Source organism: Oenanthe melanoleuca, chromosome 1 (assembly GCF_029582105.1).
Source record: "Oenanthe melanoleuca isolate GR-GAL-2019-014 chromosome 1, OMel1.0, whole genome shotgun sequence".
NCBI classification, from domain to species: domain Eukaryota; kingdom Metazoa; phylum Chordata; class Aves; order Passeriformes; family Muscicapidae; genus Oenanthe; species Oenanthe melanoleuca.
The window spans coordinates 473,922-493,822 of NC_079333.1; the positions used below are offsets into that span (position 1 = coordinate 473,922).

Here is a 19,901-nt window from a genome sequence, read left to right on the forward strand (position 1 = left end):
GGTACGACCTCGGTGTGAGCCTGGACAGTGGCCACAGAGCCCATGGTGACCACTCTCTATGTGGGGGTCAAGGCCAGAGGGTGACAACCCCTTTGTCTCTGCAGGAGTTGCGTCTGGAGACAACGCGGCTGCGACAGCAGCTGGGCCGGCTGCGGGACGCCTGGGCCATGTACGGGGGGACACGAGCACGGGGGACATCCCCAGGCTGCTCCAGGCTCCTCAGCTCAGCATCCCCACCCTCCTTCCGTCCCACAGGCGCCCGTGGTGCCCGCGCGGCCAGCTGGCCATCCAGGACACGGCGGCAGCCAGCCGGGTAAGGGAGGGGCAGGCCTGGCCCTGCAGGGCGCCCTCAGCCACTGACCCAGGGCTTCTACCCAGGAGCCTGGGGACAAGGAGGAGGCGGAGGAGGAGGTGGAGGAGGCGGAGGAGGAGGCGGAGGAGGAGGAGGAGGACACGGGGACAGCGCTGTCCGGAGGAGGCCTGGCGGGGAGCAGCGAGGAGGTGGCTGAGGCGGTGGCCCCACAGGCACCGCTGTCACCGTGGGCACTGCTGTCACCGTGGGTGCCGCTGTCCCCCTGGGCTGTGGCGCTGCTGGTGCTGCTGGCCCTGCTCTACCTCCTGCCCCGCCAGTGGCCCCAGCCCCAGCTTCGCTACCAGAGCCCCCCACCCCTGTGAGACCCCCCCAGTAAAGACCAGTTGGGCACTGCTGCGCCCACCCCCAACGCTTGTCCCAGTTCCTCCCGAGCAGGGTCAGGGTCAGAGTCAGGGTGTCAACATCAGCTTTATGGGCTCTGCAGGGGGCCAGGCCCCCTCGTCTCTCCGTGGCTCCGGGAGATCCCGGTGTAGCCCCCCGGGGGCTTCCAGCAGGGAACTGGGGGGTCCCCGCCTCTCACCAGTGGCTCAGGCCAGCCTGGACAGGGACAGAGGGTGAGGACCTGACGATCCAGGGGTCTGCCCTCAGGATATTCGCAGTGATCCCAGTATCCAACAGCCCTCCCAGTACCTGTGTCTGTCCCCAGGTGTCGCTCAGCCATTCAGGTCCCGTCGTGCTCCAGTGTCGGGGGTCCCTGTGAGGGCTGGGGGGGGGGCCTGAGGGGAGTGACCTCCCAGTGCTCCCCAGTCCTCCCAGTGACCCCGAGACAGCCACCAGGGCTCCCAGTGACCCCGAGCCTCCCAGCACCCACACTGTTCCCAGTGTCCCCAACACACGCAGTACCCCCCGTGCCCCCACCACCCCCGGGGTCCCTGGTAACGCCGTCCCCTCCAGTGTCCCCAGTGCCCTCCAGTGCCCCCAGCATCCCCACCTGGGCACAGGGTCTCCTCCACAGCACCCAGGCCGCCGCCGCCAGGCCCAGGGCCCCCCCAACTCCCCCCAGCAGCACCAGCCCGTGCCCGGCGGGGCTGGGGGGTCCCTGCCTGGCCCCCAGGGTCCCCTCCTGCCGCACGGCCGGACTGGTCAGCGCCACGCCTGGGGGGACACGGGGGTCAGCAGCTGCCCTGAGGGAGTGCTGGGGGTCTCCTGGGGGTCCCGGGGGGGTACCTGGGGGGGTACCTGGCTGGCAGCGCAAGCGGGCGCAGCCAGGAAAGTGGGGGGGTCTCCCTCGCAGCCCCCCCAGGTGCTGCGCCAGGGTCTCCAGCAGCTGCGACACATTCACCGTCTCCAGCCGGACACAGCCCTGGGGGTCCTGGGGGGATGTCACAGGAGCCCCCCAGGGGACCCCAGACCCCTTCTGAACCACCCTGGGAAAGCCCAGAAACGCCCCAGAGATCCTGCACCCCCCCAAGACCCCCCACAGAGTTACCCTGGACACCCCAGACAGCCCCCAGACCCCTGCGGGGTCCCCAAAGCCCCCCAAGAGCCCCAGAGTGACCCTGGACACCTCAGGGTACCCCCAAGAGCCCTGCGGGGTCCCCAGAGCCCCCAGACTCACCTTGGCCTCCCCAAGACCACCCCATAACCGCCCACCCGAAGCCTCCCAGCTCCCCCCTCCTCCTTCCAGGACCCCTGCCCCCCTCGGAACCCCCCGGGGACCCCCACCCACCTGGATGTGACAGTCGGCCAGGAAGTGGAGCTGGGCAAGGAGGTTCCTGAGCAGGGGGGCCAAATCCCTCCCTGCCACCGCCAACATTCGCTGCAGAGCCAGCGCCCCGAAGTGCAGCCCCCAGAGATCAGAGCAGCCACTGTCCTGGGGGGGTTCGGGATTTGGGGGGACACAGGTCAGGGGGTGAAGGAACAGGGCGGGATTTGGGGGGCACGTGTGGGAACTCACCTGCTCCAGGTTGCTGGGCATCGCCACGGGGTAGTCGAGGAGCAGCCAGGGGTTCTGTGGGAGGAGCCAGGGGGTCCCCAAAAACAGCCCCAAGGAGCCTTCGGGGGTGAAGGGGTGCAGAGGTTTTTGGAACCCAGGATGGGGCTTCCCTGGGGAACGAGGGAGCTGGGGGCGTGGGGGGGCTCGGGCGGACCGGGGAGGTCCCGTGAGGATCCCGGAGGGCAGGGGGCGTCCCCGGGTGTGCGGGAGGGGGTCCTGTGGGCGGGGGTCTCACCAGGTTGTTGAGGTGGGCGCTGAAGGTGCTGCTGACGGGGTTAAAGCCGAAGGAGCAGCAGCTGCTGGGGGTGGGCGCGGCCAGGAGGAGCAGGAGCGGCACCTGGTGGGGCACCGGGGGGGCTCTCACGGGGGTCCCAGAGGGGCGCGATGAGGGGAGGGGTTGTCCCTTCTTACCAGAGCAGAGCTGGGGGGGCACGCGTCCATGGCGGTGCCGAGCTGGGGGCGGCACACGGCGAACCCGCGACCCGCCCCGGGACCCCTCGGGCCGCGGCGGAGCCGCCGCCGAAAGCGAAAGCGGGACCGAGCCGGGAGGGGGCCCAGGAAACCCGAGGGGGCAGCGGGACGTCGTGAGCCGCCCCCTCCCTCCCCAGGACCCCCGGCCGCCCCCTCCTCACCCCGCGCACTCCCTCCCGACCCCGCGGTGGCTGCGCCGCTCGGGACCCCCCGCCCGCTCCGCAGCGCGCTGGGTGCGGCTGCCCCGAGCGAGGGAGGGGGCCCCGCCCGGGCACGCGCGGGGGCGGGGCACCCCCAAAACATCCCCCCGACTGCAGCCCGAGAACCCCCTGGACCCCCCACAAACAGAGACACGGCGGCGGCTGCGGCTCGGAGCGGTTTATTGGGGTGGGGGCACAGTGCGAGGTCTGATACCCCCGCAGGTGTTCGGGGGTGCTGGGGGGTCTCAGGGACCGCCCCCCGTCAGCCAAAGGCAGTGGGGGCGAGTGCAGCGCAGCTCCAGCTCCCGCTCGGCGCCGGGGGGGGGCTCCTGCCCCGGACCCCCCAGGATCCCCAGCGGGACCCCCCAAACGCGGGGGACGCTGACGACGGAGGCCCAGTCGCAATCCTGGGTAGGCGGGCACAAGAGAGAACAGCTGGGGACAGCTGGGGTGATGTCCCCCCTCACTCCAAATCCCCGCCTCAGCAGCCGTCCCACGGCTTGGGACCCCAAAAGTTCACGGCCACCGTCCCGGTGTCACTGCCCGCCATCCTCATGTCCCCACGTCCCGTTTTCGCCGCGGCCCCGCCACTCACCGCGGCCCCCCCGCAGATCCAGAGCCCGTCCGGCTGCTGTCGCGCCAGGTGACGTGCGGATCCCCGGGGATTCCCGGAGAGCACCGTCAGGGCGCCCCCCGGGAGCCCCGCGGCCACCAGAGCCTGGGGACACAGGGGAAGGGGCAGTGTCACCGAGGGGGGGGTCCTGGGGACACGGGGTGCCCTGGAAGGTTTCGTGGGGGCACCTGGGGGATCATGGGGGACACCCCCGGGGATCGCGGGGAGACATTCAGGGGTTCAGGGGGGCTCCGGTGGGTTGCAGCGGGGAGGTGACACAGGGGGTGACACACGGGGGTTATGGGGGGGTCACGGGGGGGTCCCGCACCTTCCGCAGCCGCTCTGCGGGCCCGCCGCCGCCAGGGGGCGCCACCACCACCACGCAGTTGCCGAGCGCGAGCGCCGGGAGGAGGAGCCGCGGCGCCAGGGGGCGGGGCCAGCCCCAGGCCACGCCTAGCACCCCGAGCGGCCGCCGCGTCACCAGGGCCCGGCCCTCGGGCACCTCCTGCAGGGGACAGGCCACGCCCACTCAGAGCCACGCCCACACACAGAACCCCGCCCCCCTTGCCCGGCCCCGCCCACCTGCACGGCCCCGCCCGCGCGCTCCACGCGCGCCGCCCAGCGCAGCAGCGCCCTCTGCAGGCTCCCGTCGCTGTCGCCGCTCCCGTCGCTGTCGCCGCTCCCGTCGCTGTCGCCGTTGTCCCCGGGGGTCCCGTGTCCCCCCGCCAGGGCCGCCGACGCCTCCCGCAACAACCGGGCCCGCGACGCCCCCGGCAGCCGCCCCCACCTGCGGGAGTCGGGGGCGTTCGGCACCGACTCCCCCCCCCCCGCCCCGAGGGGTCCCATCGTCGGGGACACACCCGGTGGGGTCACCCCCCCCCGCCCACGCCCGTCACTCACCGTGGGGCGGCCCCGCGGGCGGCAGCCACGGCCTGAGCCAGCTCGGGGTCAGCGGGGTCATCCGCGGTCACCGGGGGGCTGGGACAGGGACAGGAGACCGGGTCAGAGGGCGTCGGGGGCACCGAGACCCCTCGGAGAGGAGGAATCGGGGTCCTGAGGGGGACACGGGACCCTCTGGGGAGACAGGATGGGGGCGGGACCACCCGGAGGGGGAAGAACGGGGTCCTGGGGGTGTTAAACTGGGCTCCCAGTGGAGTCTTGGTCTCGGAGCTTTCCTCCTGGGACCCCCTAATTCAGGGTGTCCATCCTGGGGAGGGGTCCCTGTCCCATCAGGGGGTACCTGAGCGGCTCATCCACCTTGGGGGGCTGTTCCCAGGGGGGGCACCCGAACTCTCGCAGCGCCTGGAGGGAGTGTGGGGCGGCAGAGCCCATCTGTAACGGCACAGGACCCCCCACCCCACCCCAGGAGACCTCCACATCCCTCTAGCTTCTGCAGGGCTCCCCCAAACCACCCAGCAGAGCCCCCCTGGGACCCCCCACCTCATCCAGGTCGGCGTCCGCAGCCCCCCCGGCGCAGCCCCCGCTGGGGTCCAGCAGGTCCAGGGCGTTGAGCCACACCAGCCCCTGGGGCAGCCTGGGGAGGGGTCAGCGCTCAGCGCCCGGCGGCCCCGCCCTGCTCGGGGCTCGGGGCTCGGGGAGGGGCCGGGGGTCACCTGTCGGCCGTGTCCAAGGCCACGGTGACGTCCTGAGCCCAGACGGCGGCGGCCGCGGTTCGGGGCAGCGCCGAGGCCACGGCCACGGCTTCGGCCGGGCCGCGCACGGGCAGCAGCAGCAGCAGCGGCCCCGGCGCCTGGCGGGGCAGGGGGCGCTCAGGGGAGCCCCAAAAAGGCACCCTGGGCACCCCCGACCCCCCCCCCCCCGGGGCACCCACCGGCTCCCGCAGGCAGCGCCAGGTCGGGGCCACCCCCGAGATCAGCGTGGGGGGGAAGAAACGACCCCCGCCCTGCGGCAGCGGCGCCTGGAACACCTGGACAGGAAATCCGGGATCACAGGGAGCAGGGACCCCTCAAAGTGCCCCCCAAACTGCCCCCCGGGGACCCCCAAAGCTGGGAACCCCCCCATCGGGAACCCCCAAATTCCTCCCCAGGGGACCCCGATGTGCAGAAACGCTCAGACTTGACCCCAAATCTGCAAAGCCCCAAATGCCACATCCCCCTCTCCCCGCCCCCCAAATCCCTTAGTGCCACCCCATTGTCCCCACAGCCCCCCCGAAATCCCTTAGTGCCCCCGCATTGTCCCCACAGCCCCCCCAAATCCCTTAGTGCCCCCCATTGTCCCCACAGCCCCCCCAAATCCCTTAGTGCCACCCCATTGTCCCCACAGCCCCCCCAAATCCCTTAGTGCCACCCCCTCACCTGAGCCCCCTCCTCCCGCGCCTCCCGCACCAGCTCCTCAGGCACGGGGGTCCCGGGGGGCAGCGGCCCCGCCTCAGTTTTGGGGTCCAGGGGGTCCCCGAGCCGCAGCCCCTCGAGCCGGGCCCGGAGGCGCCGCTCCAGCGCCGGCAGCACCGAGTCCTGGGCGAGCACCAGGCAGCCCCCGGCCGGCAGCTGCGGACACGGAGCGGGGGCTGCCCTGGAACACCCGCAGCCACACCCCGAACAGCAGAAACCCCCTGAACAACCCACACAGAGCCCCTGGAACACTCACAGCCACACCCCGAACACCAGAAACCGCCTCAACAGCCCGCACAGAGCCCCTGGAACACTCACAGCCACACCCCGAACACCAGAAACCGCCTCAACAACCCGCACACAACCCCTGGAACACCCGCAGCCACACCCCGAACACCAGAAACCGCCTCAACAACCCGAACACAACCCCTGGAACACTCACAGCCACACCCCGAACACCAGAAACCGCCTCAACAGCCCGCACAGAGCCCCTGGAACACCCGCAGCCACACCCCGAACACCAGAAACCGCCTCAACAACCCGCAGCCACACCCCGAACACCAGAAACCGCCTCAACAACCCGAACACAACCCCTGGAACACTCACAGCCACACCCCGAACACCAGAAACCGCCTCAACAACCCGCACAGAGCCCCTGGAACACCCGCAGCCACACCCCTCAACAACCCGCACAGAGCCCCTGGAACACTCACAGCCACACCCCGAACACCAGAAACCGCCTAACAACCCACACAGAGCCCCTGGAACACCCGCAGCCACACCCCGAACACCAGAAACCGCCTCAACAACCCGCACAGAGCCCCTGGAACACTCACAGCCACACCCCGAACACCAGAAACCGCCTCAACAACCCACACAGAGCCCCTGGAACACCCGCAGCCACACCCCGAACACCAGAAACCGCCTCAACAACTCGAACACAACCCCTGGAACACTCACAGCCACACCCCGAACACCAGAAACCGCCTCAACAACCTGAACACAACCCCTGGAACACCCGTAGCCACATCCTGAACACCAGAAACCGCCTCAACAACCCACACAGAGCCCCTGGAACACCCGCAGCCACACCCCGAACAGCAGAAACCGCCTCAACAACCCGAACACAACCCCTGGAACACTCACAGACACACCCCAAACACCAGAAACCGCCTCAACAACCCGAACACGACCCCTGAAATATCCCCAAAAAATCCCAAATCCATCTGAAACATCCCCAAAAAAACCCCTAAACCCCCCTGAAATATCCCCAAAAAAAAAATCCACGCAACCCCCTGAAACACCCCCAAAAAAATCCAAACTCCTCTGAAACATCCCCAAAAAAAACCTCACACAACCCCCTGAAACATCCCCCAAAAAATCCCAAAATTCTCTGAAACATCCCCAAAAAAACTCCTCCAAAAAAACCCAAACCTCTTTGAAACATTCGCAAAAAATCCCAAACCTCTCTGAAAACCCCCCCAAAAACCTGCACACAACCCCTGAAACATCTCCAAAAAATCCCAAATCCATCTGAAACATCCCCAAAAAAATCCAAACCCCCAGAAACCGCCTGAACAACCCACACAGAACCCCTGAAACATCCCCAAAAAAACCCAAATCCTTCTGAAACATCCCCAAAAAAACTCCTCCAAAAAAAACCCAAACCCCTCTGAAACATCCCCAAAAAATCCCAAACTCCTCTGAAACATCCCCAAAAAACCCAAACCCCTCTGAAACATCCCCCCAAAAAAAATCCAAATCCTCCTGAAACATCCCCAAAAAAAATCCAAATCCTTCTGAAACATACCCAAAAAAAATCCAAATCCTTCTGAAACATACACAAAAAAAACCCAAACTCCTCTGAAACATCCCCAAAAAATCCCAAATCCCCAGAAACCCCCCAAAAAACCCCCACACAACCCCCTGAAACCCCCCCCAAAAATCCCAAACCCCTCTGAAACATCCCCAAAAAACCCCCAAACCCCCCAGAAACCCCCCCAAAAAACCTCAAACCCCTCTGAAACTCCCCCAAAAAATCCCGAAAGCTGCAGAAACCCCTCCAAAAAAAAAAAAAAAAAAAAAACGCCGAGAAACCCCAAACCACCCCCATCAAAAACCCGCCTGAAACCTCCCCCCAAAAAACCCGAAAACCCCCCGATCCCCCCCGAGCCCCCTCGACCTGCCCGACCCCCCCTGAATCCCCCGACCCCCCCGAACCCCTCCGAGACCCCGAATCCCCCCCAGCCCCCCCGACACCCCTCAGCCCCCCCGAGCCCCCCTGAATCCCCCGACCCCCAGACCCCCCCCGATCCCCTCGACCCTTCCGAGCTCCCCCGACCCCCAGGACCCCCCGAGACCCCTCCGACCCCCCGACACCCCGAGCACCTCCGACCCCCCCGAGCCCCCAGACCCACCCGAAACCCCCGAGGCCCCCGAGCCCCCCGACCCTTCCGAGCTCCCCCGACCCCCAGACCCCCCGAGCCCTTCCGATCCCCCCGACCCCATCGACCCTTCCGAGCCCCCCCGACCCCCTACGAGCCCCCAGACCCACCCGAAACCCCCGAGACCCCCGACCCTTCCGAGCTCCCCCGAACCCGCCGAGCCCCCCGATCCCCCGACCCCTCAAACCCCCCGAGACCCCCGATCCCCCCCAGCCCCCCCGAGCCCCCTCGAACCCCCCGACCCCCCCCGAACCCTCCGATCCCCCCGACCCCCCCCGATCCCCCCGTGTCCCACCAGGGCCGGGGGCGCGGCGGCGCTGGCGGCGATGGCGGCGGCCGCGCTGTCCAGGTCGGCGGATTCCAGCACGACGCAGACGGTGCGACCCCCGCGGGGAGCCCCCAGGCGCGGCCCGCGGCACGGAGACCCCCAGAGCAGCGCCGGCAGCTCCTCCTGGGGAGGGGACACAGCGCGTGGGGGCGCAGCCGCGACCCCCGGCCGGGGGTGTCCCCGCCGCGGTGACATCGCCGTGGTTGTACCTGCGGGGCTCCGAGCACGGTGACCGCCGCCAGCTCGGGGTGGGCGCGCAGGGCGCGGCTCAGCGCCGGGGGTCCCGTCAGCACGTTGAGAACCCCGGGGGGCAGCGCCGCCCCCTCCCCGCCCAGCTCCGCCAGCAGCAGCACCGGCGGCGCCGCGGGCGGCGGGCACAGCACCAGCGCCGTGTTCCCTGCGGGCACCCCGGAAAACATGGGGCACCCCGAAAACGATGGGACACCCCGCAGGGACACCCCGGGACCGACGGGACACCCCGGAAAACATGGGGCACCCCGGGAACGATGGGACACCGCAGAGACACCCCGGGACCGATGGGACACCCCGGGACCGATGCGACACCCCCAGGGACACCCCGAAAAACGATGGGACACCCCGCAGGGACACCCCGGGACCGATGGGATACCCCGAAAAACATGGGACACCCCGGGAACGATGGGACACCCCGGGACCGATGGGATACCCCGGAACCGACGGGACACCCCAAAAACGATGGGACACCCCGCAGGGACACCCCGAAAAACGATGGGACACCCCGAAACCGATGGGACACCGCAGAGACACCCCGGGACCGATGGGACACCCCGGAAAACGATGGGACACCCCAAAAACGATGGGACATCCCGCAGGGACATCCTGGGACCGATGGGATACCCCAAAAACTGCTGAGACACCCCGAAACCGATGGGACACCCCGGGACCGATGGGACAACACGGAGACACCCCGGAAAACGATGGGACACCCCACAGGGACACCCCGGAACTGATGGGACACCCCGAAAACCGATGGGACACCCCGCAGGGACACCCCGAAACCGATGGGACACCCCAAAAACCAATGGGACACCCCGAAACCGATGGGACACGGGGGACACCCCGAAACCGATGGGACACCCCGCAAGGACACCCCGGAACTGATGGGACACCCCGAAAACCGATGGGACACCCCGAAAAATAATGGGACACCCCGAAACCGATGAACACCCCAAAAACTGCTGGGACACGAGACACCCCAAAACCAGCTGGGACCCCGTCCAGGGACACCCCAAAAACTGCTGGGACCCCTCGGAGGGACCCCACCTGGATCCACCTTTGTCCCTTGCTCCCTGGATCACCAGCTGTCCCCAGTTATCCCCAGCTGTCCCCATTTGTCCCCAGCTATCCCCATTTGTCCCCATCTGTCCCCAGCCCCCTCACTCACCCATGGCCAGCAGTGGCCCCAGTTTCCAGAGCAGGGCCGGCAGCGAGCAGGGCCCCGCCAGCACCACGGCCACCACCCCTGGGGGGACACGGGGTCAGGGACAGCGGGAGGGGACAGGGCCCTGGGGACAGCGGTCACTCACTCACTCACCCAGGGGTGTCCAGCCCTCCAGGCCAGGGGGCTGGGCTGGGGACAGTGGTCACTCAGTCAGTCACTCAGTCAGTCACTCACTCACCCAGGGGTGTCCAGCCCTCCAGGCCGGGGGCTGGGCTGGGGACAGTGGTCAGTCAGTCACTCACCCAGGGGTGTCCAGCCCTCCAGGCCGGGGGGCCCGAGCTGGGGACAGTGGTCACTCAGTCACTCACCCAGGGGTGTCCAGCCCTCCAGGCCGGGGGCTGGGCTGGGGACAGCAGTCACTCAGTCACTCACCCAGGGGTGTCCAGCCCTCCAGGCCGGGGGCTGGGCTCGGGACAGTGGTCAGTCAGTCACTCACCCAGGGGTGTCCAGCCCTCCAGGCCGGGGGCTGGGCTCGGGACAGTGGTCAGTCAGTCACTCACCCAGGGGTGTCCAGCCCTCCAGGCCGGGGGCTGGGCTGGGGACAGTGGTCAGTCAGTCAGTCAGTCACTCACCCAGGGGTGTCCAGCCCTCCAGGCCGGGGGCTGGGCTGGGGACAGCAGTCACTCACTCACTCACCCAGGGGTGTCCAGCCCTCCAGGCCAGGGGGCTGGGCTGGGGACAGTGGTCACTCAGTCAGTCACTCACCCAGGGGTGTCCAGCCCTCCAGGCCGGGGGGCCCGAGCTGGGCGCCCCCCGCGGGCGCCCGCAGCAGCCGCAGCCCCAGCTCCAGGTCGGGTCCCAGTGTCCGGCACAGCGGCCGCGCCCCGGCCAGGGCCAGCAGCGCCCCCAGCGCCCCCCGGCGCTCAGCGGCCAGAGCGGCCAGCCTGGGACACGGCGGGGAAATGGGGGTCACTGGGAGTGACCAGGGGTCACTGGGGGGTCAGAGGGGTCACTGAGGGTCACTATGGGACATGGGGGTCACTGAGGGTCACTGGGTGTCACGGGAGGTCACTGGGGGTGACCAGGGGTCACTGGGGTCACTGGGGGTCACTGGGGGACACAGGGGGTGACCAAGGGTCACTAGGGGTCACTGGGGGGACATGGGGGGTCACTGGGGGACACTGGGGGTCACGGGGGGTCACTGGGGATCACTGGGGGGACATGGGGTCAGTGGGGGTCACTGGGGGACATGGGGGTCACTGGGGTCACTGGGGGTCACTATGGGACATGGGGGTCACTGGGGTCACTGGGAGTCACTGGGGGTCACTATGGGACATGGGGGGCACTGGGGGTCACAGGGGGTCATTGGGGGACATGGGGGGGTCACTGGGGGTGACCAGGGGTCACTGGGGGTCACTGGGGTCACTATGGGACATGGGGGTCACTGGGGTCACTGGGGGTCACTGGGGTCACTATGGGACATGGGGGTCACTGGGGTCACTGGGGGGACACGGGGGGTCAGAGCGGTCACTGGGGGTCACTGGGACTGACCAAGGGTCACTGGGGGACATGGGGGGACACGGGGGTCACTGGGGGGACACAGGGGGGACACAGGGGGTCACTGGGGGTCACTGGGGGACACTGGGGGTCACGGGGGGTCACTGGGAATCACTGGGGGTCACTGAGGGGGGTCAGAGGGGTCACTGGGGGGCACTGGGGTCACTGGGGGTCATGGAGGGTGACCAGGGGTCACTGGGGGACAGTGGGGGTGACTCGGGGGACACGGGGGGGTCAGAGGGGTCACTGGGGGTCACGGGGGGTCACTGGGGTCACTGGGAGTCAGAGGGGTCACTGGGGGTCATTGGGGGACATGGGGTCACTGGGGGGACACGGGGAGATACGGGGGGACACGAAGGGGTCAGAGGGGTCACAGGGGGTCACGGGGGGTGACCAGGGTAGGTCAGAGGCCAGCCCAGGGCCAGCCGTGGTCACTCACCGGCTCAGGCGCTGCCCCCTCTGGGGCGCCCCCAGCCCCGCCCAGCCCTCGGCTGCTGCTGCGGCCGCCGCCACAGCCACGGCCACGTCCGAGCTGTCCCCGGCTGGCACCGCGGCCACCGGCCGGCCTGGGGACACGGGGGAGCACAACTGAGCAGTGAGCCTGAGACCAACCCTGAGCCTGAGCCCTGAGCCTGAGCCTGTCCCCTGCTGGCACCGCGGCCACCGGCCGGCCTGGGGACACGGGGGAGCATGGACTGAGCAGTGAGCCTGAGCCTGAGCCTGAGCGTGAGCTCAACCCTGAGCCCTGAGCCTGAGCGTGAGCTCAACCCTGAGCCTGAGCCTGAGCCCTGAGCCTGAGCCCTGAGCCTGAGTCTGAGCCTGAGCGTGAGCTCAACCCTGAGCCTGAGCCCTGAGCCTGAGCCTGAGCCTGAGCCCTGAGCCTGAGCCCTGAGCCCTGAGCCTGAGTCTGAGCCTGAGCCCAAACCCTGAGCCCTGAGCCTGACCCTGAGCCTGAGCCCTGAGCCTGAGCCTGAGCCCTGAGCCTGAGCCTGAGCCCAACCCTGAGCCCTGAGCCCAACCCTGAGCCCAACCCTGAGCCCTGAGCCTGAGCCTGAGCCTGAGCCCTGAGCCCTGAGCCCTGAGCCTGAGCCCTGAGCCTGAACCCTGAGCCCAACCCTGAGCCTGAGCCTGAGCCTGAGCCTGAGCCTGAGCCCTGAGCCTGAGCCCTGAGCCCAACCCTGAGCCTGAGCCTGAGCCTGAGCCCTGAGCCCTGAGCCTGAGCCCTGAGCCCAACCCTGAGCCCAACCCTGAGCCCTGAGCCCAACCCTGAGCTCTGACCCTGAGCTCAAACCCTGAGCACAAATACTGAGCCCAACCCTGATCCTGAGCCCAAACCCTGAGTACAAACCCTGACCCTGACCCCAAACCCTGACCCCAATCCCTGTCCCCAAACCCTGACCCCAATTCCTGACCCTGATCCCAATCCCTGTCCCTGAGCCCAGTCCCTGACCCCAAACCCTGACCCTGGCCTGCACCAGTGACTCCAAACCTGTGACCTTGACCCCTGACCCCAGTCCTGCCCCTGTCCCTGACCCCAAACCCTGAGCCAAATCCCTGTCCCTGACCCCACTCCCTGACCCCAATCCCACTCCCTGTCCCCAATCCCTGTCCCTGTCCCCTCCCTGTCCCCTCCCTGTCCCACTCCCCGTCCCCTCCCCGTCTCCTCCCGTACCTGTGCTGGCCTCCTGGCACTCCAGGCTCGCCCGTCCCGGCGGCTTCAGCCACGTCCCGTCCACAAAGTGTCCGAGGCTGCGCCCGTGGGACTCCAGCCACGCCTGGGGGGGTGGGCGAGGGTCACCCAGGGACCCCCCAGCCCGGCCAACCCCCCCCCCGACTGCCCCGAATGACCTTGGGGCCGCGGGGGGACTTTGACCCCAACACACCCCAAGGGGCCTGGGCTCTGCCCGGGACCCCTCCGGCCCCAGGGACCCCCAGTGTCCCCCCAGTGTCCCCTCAGTGTCCCCTCAGTGTCCTCCCCAGGGCCCCCCAGTGTCCCCTCAGTGCCCCCGCAGTGTCCCCTCAGTGCCCCCCGGGACACCCCCATCCCCACGGGACCCCCAAACCCACCCCCATTCCCCCCATTATTCCCCTCGGTGCCCCCTCAGACCCGCTCCCCGTCCCTCAGGAGACCCCCCAGAGCCCCTCAGGAGCCGCCTCAGACCCTCAGGGCCCCCCCCCAGGACCCCCAGAGCCCACCCAGGACCCCCAGGGGGTCTCACATCACCTCTCCCGGGTTGGTCCCGCCGGGGATCGGGCCCTCCTCCATCGTGGCGAAGATTTTGGGGACCGGGGGAGCCCCGAGAGCCGCCAGAGCTGCCATGGCCGCCGAGGGGCCACAGAGACGGGGCGGGGTTGGACGGAGCGGCCCCGGAAACCACCGAGACGAGAATGGAGGGATAGAGCGGCCCCGGAAACCACCGAGACGGGGCGGGAGGAATAGAGCGCTTCTGAGAAACCACCGAGACGGGGCGGGATGGATAGAGCGGCCCCGGAAACCACCGAGACGGGAATGGACGGAAGGAGCGGCCCCGGAAACCACCGAGACGGGGCGGGACGGACAAGAACTGCCCTGGGCACCACCGAGACGGGGCCTGTTATGAATGAGGAACCTTTTGTTCGCCTGACAGACCTTGAAAGGATATCGCCAGGACTTGTGAGGCCAGGGTGTTAATTGTTTTGCATTGATCGCCTGACAGACCTTGGGAGGATATCGCCAGGACTTGTTAATTGTTTAAATTGTTATTCGATCATTTATGGCCCATTGCGCTCATTTATAACAATTTTGGCCTCGTGACTCGGATCGAGATTTTGGAGGGGCTCTCTGCCTGCGGGAAGGCGCGCCCCACCATTTTGGTGGCCCAAGGGACGGGAGTCCTATCCTAACCTCGACCGACGAACCTAAAGTCAAGAAAGCAAAAGCAAAGGTAGGAGGGCCCGGTTGACCCCTTAAATTTTGTGCACAAAGTCCGGACGAAGACGCAGGACGCGTAAGTATAAGGGATCCGTTCGGGCGGGGTCGGGATCCCGGAGTACAACGTGTGGTGTGTGTGTGAGAGGGGGACTGGCAGCCAGATTCCCCAAGCGAGTGCAGACCCTTAGTAGTGCGGTTCCCATCGACCCGCGAGGGCGTGGGCCACGAAACAGGGGAAGCGAAAGTGATTTTTGGTGTGAGTGAAGGTACTCCGGAGGAAATGGGGCAGGGGAAGAGTAAACCTCCTGCAAGTGTTAAACTCCCACCCATACCTAGAGATAGTCCCTTGGGATTTTTACTAGAAAATTGGGACCATTTCCCTGGAACGGAAGGGAAGGATAAGGCAAAAATGATATATTACTGTGTAGAAGTCTGGGGTGGGAAGGAGATTTCAAGAAACGTGTTCTGGCCAATATTTGGGTCAACAGAGGATTGGATAAAACAGAGATTAAATATTTGGGTAAATACAAAAAAACCTGTTTGTTTGGAGGAAAGTGAGTATGCAAAAATTTGAATAGCCCATCCTGAGGTTTTTATCTTTAAATTGACCGAAAAAGGGAATAACAAAAATAAGAAAAAGGGAGGTAGGAAAGAAGAAATCCTGATGGTACCCCCTCCACACGTGCCCCCACCGCAGGCCCCTGCCCCCAGTGCACCTCCCCAGAGGAGGATTCGGATTCAGATCATTCGAGCTACTCAGGACCAGTCACTAGAGGGAGATCTAGGAAACAACAAGAAAATTTATTCCCATTGAGAGAAATGCCTATGGGGGGTCCTCAGGCAGGAATAGGATTTATATCTGTGCCCCTCAGTTCAGGGGATGTTAGGGAATTTAAGAAGGAAATGGGACACTTATTAGAAGACCCGCTGGGAGTTGCTGAAAGAATGGACCAATTTTTGGGTCCTAATATGTACACCTGGGAGGAATTACAGTCCATTTTGAACATCCTGTTTACAGCCGAAGAGAAAAATATGATTAGAAGGGAGGGCATGCGTATCTGGGACACCCAACACGCTCAGGGTCCTGCAGCTAACACCAAATGGCCCCTTCAAAATCCTCAGTGGGATCATCAGAATCCTGCACATTGAACACACATGCAGGATTCGGGATGAGAAGGAGTTCAAGACAGATTAGAGGGGTCAGGGGCTCTATCTCTTGGGGACACGGAAACATCATAAGGAGCCCTTGATAAAACTGAAGGTGGGTCCCCATGGCCAGGAAATAGTTTTTCTGGTTGACACAGGAGCTGAAAGATCAACTATTTAGTTTTTGCCAAAAGGATGTAGACTATCTAAAGAGACTGCCACGGTAGTAGGAGCAAAGGGAGAACCCTTTGAGGTGGGGGTTATTAAAAGGGTGACAGTTGAATCAGAATCAAGAATTGGGCTGGGAGACTTTTTGTTAGTATCAGAATCTGAATATAATCTATTGGGGAGAGATATGATTATAGAACTAGGAATTAGGATAGAAGTAGTAGAGAAGGAACTACAAATTAAACTCTGTCCTCTCAGAGTGGAGGACGAAGAAAAGATAAACCCTGAAGTATGGTATAATCCAGGAAACGTGGGGCAGCTAAAAATAGCCCCATTTTCGGTGATTATTAGAAATCCGGAAGTCCCGGTAAAAATAAAGCAATATCCCATATCCCCTGAGGGTCGATGGGGATTAAAACCTGAGGTAGATAGATTGTTGAGCAAGGGGCTGCTAGAACCATGCATGTCACCCTTCAACACACCGATACTCCCTGTGTGCAAATCAGATGGCACTTATTGGTTAGTGCACGACTTAAGGGAAATTAATAAACGCACAGTGGCTCGGTTCCCCGTGGTGGCAAATCCATATACACTCTTAAGTAAATTGGGGCCTAATAACTTATGGTATAGTGTCATAGATTTAAAGGATGCCTTTTGGGCTTGCCCTCTCAACGAGGCAAGCCGGGAGTACTTTGCATTTGAATGGGAGGACCCCGATACAGGGAGGAGGCAACAGCTGAGGTGGACAGTGTTACCCCAGGGGTTCACAGAATCTCCAAATTTGTTTGGACAGGCATTGGAACAAATTTTGCAGGATTACCAAACAGGACCGGGAGTAACCCTGATACAATATGTAGATGATCTGCTTCTGGCAGGGGAACATGAGGAGGATGTAAGGAAAGAAAGTATAAAGCTGTTGAATTTTCTGGGACTTAAGGGGTTAAAAGTTTCTAAGACTAAACTCCAGTTTGTAGAGGAGGAGGTAAAATATTTGGGGCACTATTTAAAGAAGGGAGAGAAAAGAATAGACCCTGAAAGGATCCAAGCAATTATGTCACTACCTATTCCAAAAAACAAGAGACAAGTTCGTCAAATTTTAGGACTTACTGGGTACTGCAGGCAGTGGATTGAAAATTATAGCAGTAAAGCTAGATTTCTTTACCATAAATTAACACAGGAAGGGCTAATGAAATGGAGTCAAGAAGACACAGAGAAACTTCAGGAATTAAAGGAAAGTTTGGTCCATGCCCCGGTCTTAAGCCTCCCGGATGTGAGGAGACCATTTTTCTTATTTGTAAACATAGAAGAGGGTATTGCATTTGGGGTACTTACCCAGGATTGGGCAGGGAAAAAGAAGCCTGTTGCATATTTATCAAAAATTTTAGATCCTGTGAGTAGGGGCTGGCCAACCTGTTTACAAATAGTGGCAGGATGTGCCCTATTGGTGGAAGAAGCTAGAAAAATTACTTTTAATGGTAATCTCAAAGTAATGTCCCCTCACAACATCCGGAGCGTATTACAGCAAAAAGCAGAAAAATGGATTTCAGATGCTAGGCTTCTAAAGTATGAAGGAATTCTGGTAGAGGCACCCAATATTGATGTTAGAAACCACTGCACTACAGAACCCGGCCGCATTTTTATACGGGGAACCGGAGCATGAGTGTTTGACCCATGACTGTATAGCTACAATAGAGGAGCAGACGAAGATTAGACCAGATTTAGAAGAAGAGGAATTAGAAAGTGGTGAAAGACTTTTCGTGGATGGATCCTCCAGGGTAATAGAAGGGAAAAGAAAATCAGGGTATGCAATAGTGCGGGGTCCGAACTTACAGGTGGTAGAGTCGGGTGCATTAGATAGATCATGGTCTGCCCAGGCATGTGAATTATACGCAATATTAAGGGCCTTGAAACTTCTTGAGGGGAAGGAGGGGACAATATATACTGATTTTAGATATGGATTTGGAGTAGTCCATACATTTGGAAAGCTATGGGAAGAAAGGGGCCTGATCAACTCACAGGGGAAGGATTTGATACACCAGAAACTTATAGTTGAGATCCTAAAAGCTCTGAGAGGGACGACAAGGTTAGCAGTGGTTCATTTAAAGGGACACCAACGAGGAATAGATTTAAAAAGCAGGGGGAACAACGCTGCAGATCAGGAGGCAAAACGGGCAGCCCTAAAGGAAATGGTCCTAAAAGAAAAAGGGGGGCAAAGGGGAAAAGATGGAGTCAAGGACGGTGAAAACACTGACACAATTTTTACGAATGAGGAGAAAGAGAGATTTAGAAGAATGGGTGTTACAGAGGAAGCAGGAAAGTGGATATTAGCAGACAGCCGGGAAGTGTTACCAAAGGCAATAGCTCAAAGGGTATTGTATAAGTTACATCAGAAAACTCATTGGGGAGCCCAGGGGCTGGTGGATCACTTTGCCACTAGGTACATGAGCATCGGGCTCCACGATATAGCTAAACATATCACAAAGGGATGTCCTACCTGTTTGCGGGTAAATCGAAGTAACCTCAGAAAACTACCCTATGGGGGAAGGCCTCTAGCAAAACAAACCTTTGCAAATATTCAAGTGGATTTTACTGAATTGCCAAAGGTGGGGAGAATTAAATATCTTTTAGTAGTAGTAGATCATCTTACTCATTATGTGGAAGCCTTCCCGACATCAAGGGAAACCGCACGAACAGTAGTAAAAGCCCTGCTGGAGGAGATAGTCCCCAGGTATGGTGTACCAGAAACAATTGACTCTGATAAGGGGCCGCACTTTACATCAAAGGTAACTCAGGAGCTGGCAGCAGCATTAGGAATAAAATGGGAACAACATACTCCTTGGCACCCTCAAAGTTCAGGCCGGGTAGAAAGGATGAATGGAGAAATAAAAAAACAACTTACTAAATTGGTACTAGAAACAAAATTATCATGGGTTAAATGCATTCCCCTAGCCTTGCTGAATATTCGGACTCAACCCCGGGCGGATTTGGGAATTTCCCCATTCGAGATGTTATATGGCATGCCCTATAGTTTAGAAAAGGCACAGACAAACCCAAATGTTAGTGAACGATACATTAACGAGTATTTAATAGCTTTGATGAAATTCAAAAAACAGCTATGGGAAAAAGGAATGTTGGTTCAGAGACCACCATTAGATCTTGTATTACATCAGGTTCAGCCCGGGGACTGGGTACTGGTCCGAAGTTGGAAGGAAAATCCGATAACACCCAAGTGGGAAGGACCTTACCAGGTGTTGCTTACAACAGACACAGCAGTACGCACTGTGGAAAAAGGGTGGACTCACGCAAGCTGAATCAAGGGACCAGTAGATCCGTCTAAATTCACCAACGACCCCGGGTGGGAATTGAAGGGCACACCTGGGAGCCTGAAACTGACACTTAAGAAGCGAGGAAGCTCTAATTAAAAGACAAATTACATTATTCTCACCCCACCACAGGTATGAGACTTTTTCCACATGGGAGATAGACTGTGAGATCCAAGATACTATTCCTTCCTAGTAGAGCTCCGAGCAACAGGAGCACCAATTGCGGGGGGAGAAGATCTGCTGAATACAGCAGTGAAAATAAGATGTAATGCTGAAAATTGCTGGGGAAATTGTAACCCTTTTGTATGCTTTATTTGTTTAGTTTGTAAGGAGGAGTGGTGGACCCATTGCAGCAACAGTTACCCTCCAAGGGGAGTGTGTAAAAATTGTTATTTGGACCAAAGGCTACTCACCTCTCAGGTCCTGGCTACCAAAGTGGCTGCCAGAGAACTCTTGAGAGGGTCTGAAGAGTGGTGGAAAGTTTTTACAAAGGGGATAAACCCCCAGTTCTATTGTTATCACTCTAATGAACCTGCCCCATTTGTGGCTAGGATAGTAGCCGCCCTGTGCAGACGGTGGGTACCTGAACTCAGTTGTTATACCCCTCAAATTAAGAACCACAAGTGGTATAAATACATAAAACGTATCAAAAAGCATGGG

At 61.9% G+C, this 19,901-nt stretch overlaps 1 protein-coding gene across 1 annotated transcript; it reads right to left on the minus strand.

Moving 5' to 3' along the window:
• Nucleotides 1–552: 552 nt before the first annotated feature.
• LOC130260329 (aldehyde dehydrogenase family 16 member A1-like) lies at nucleotides 553–14,107 on the minus strand. The gene is given in 24 exon segments (XM_056505643.1): nucleotides 553–650; nucleotides 724–795; nucleotides 798–843; nucleotides 845–910; nucleotides 1,305–1,685; nucleotides 2,043–2,186; nucleotides 2,271–2,324; nucleotides 2,545–2,646; nucleotides 3,576–3,698; nucleotides 3,922–4,098; nucleotides 4,176–4,380; nucleotides 4,494–4,571; nucleotides 4,834–4,895; nucleotides 5,034–5,127; nucleotides 5,207–5,343; nucleotides 5,425–5,520; nucleotides 5,909–6,100; nucleotides 8,684–8,839; nucleotides 8,926–9,113; nucleotides 10,140–10,217; nucleotides 10,902–11,080; nucleotides 12,133–12,259; nucleotides 13,366–13,468; nucleotides 13,918–14,107. Coding segments are annotated over 24 exon segments (3,054 nt in total). The 5' UTR covers nucleotides 14,014–14,107.
• Nucleotides 14,108–19,901: the final 5,794 nt, after the last annotated feature.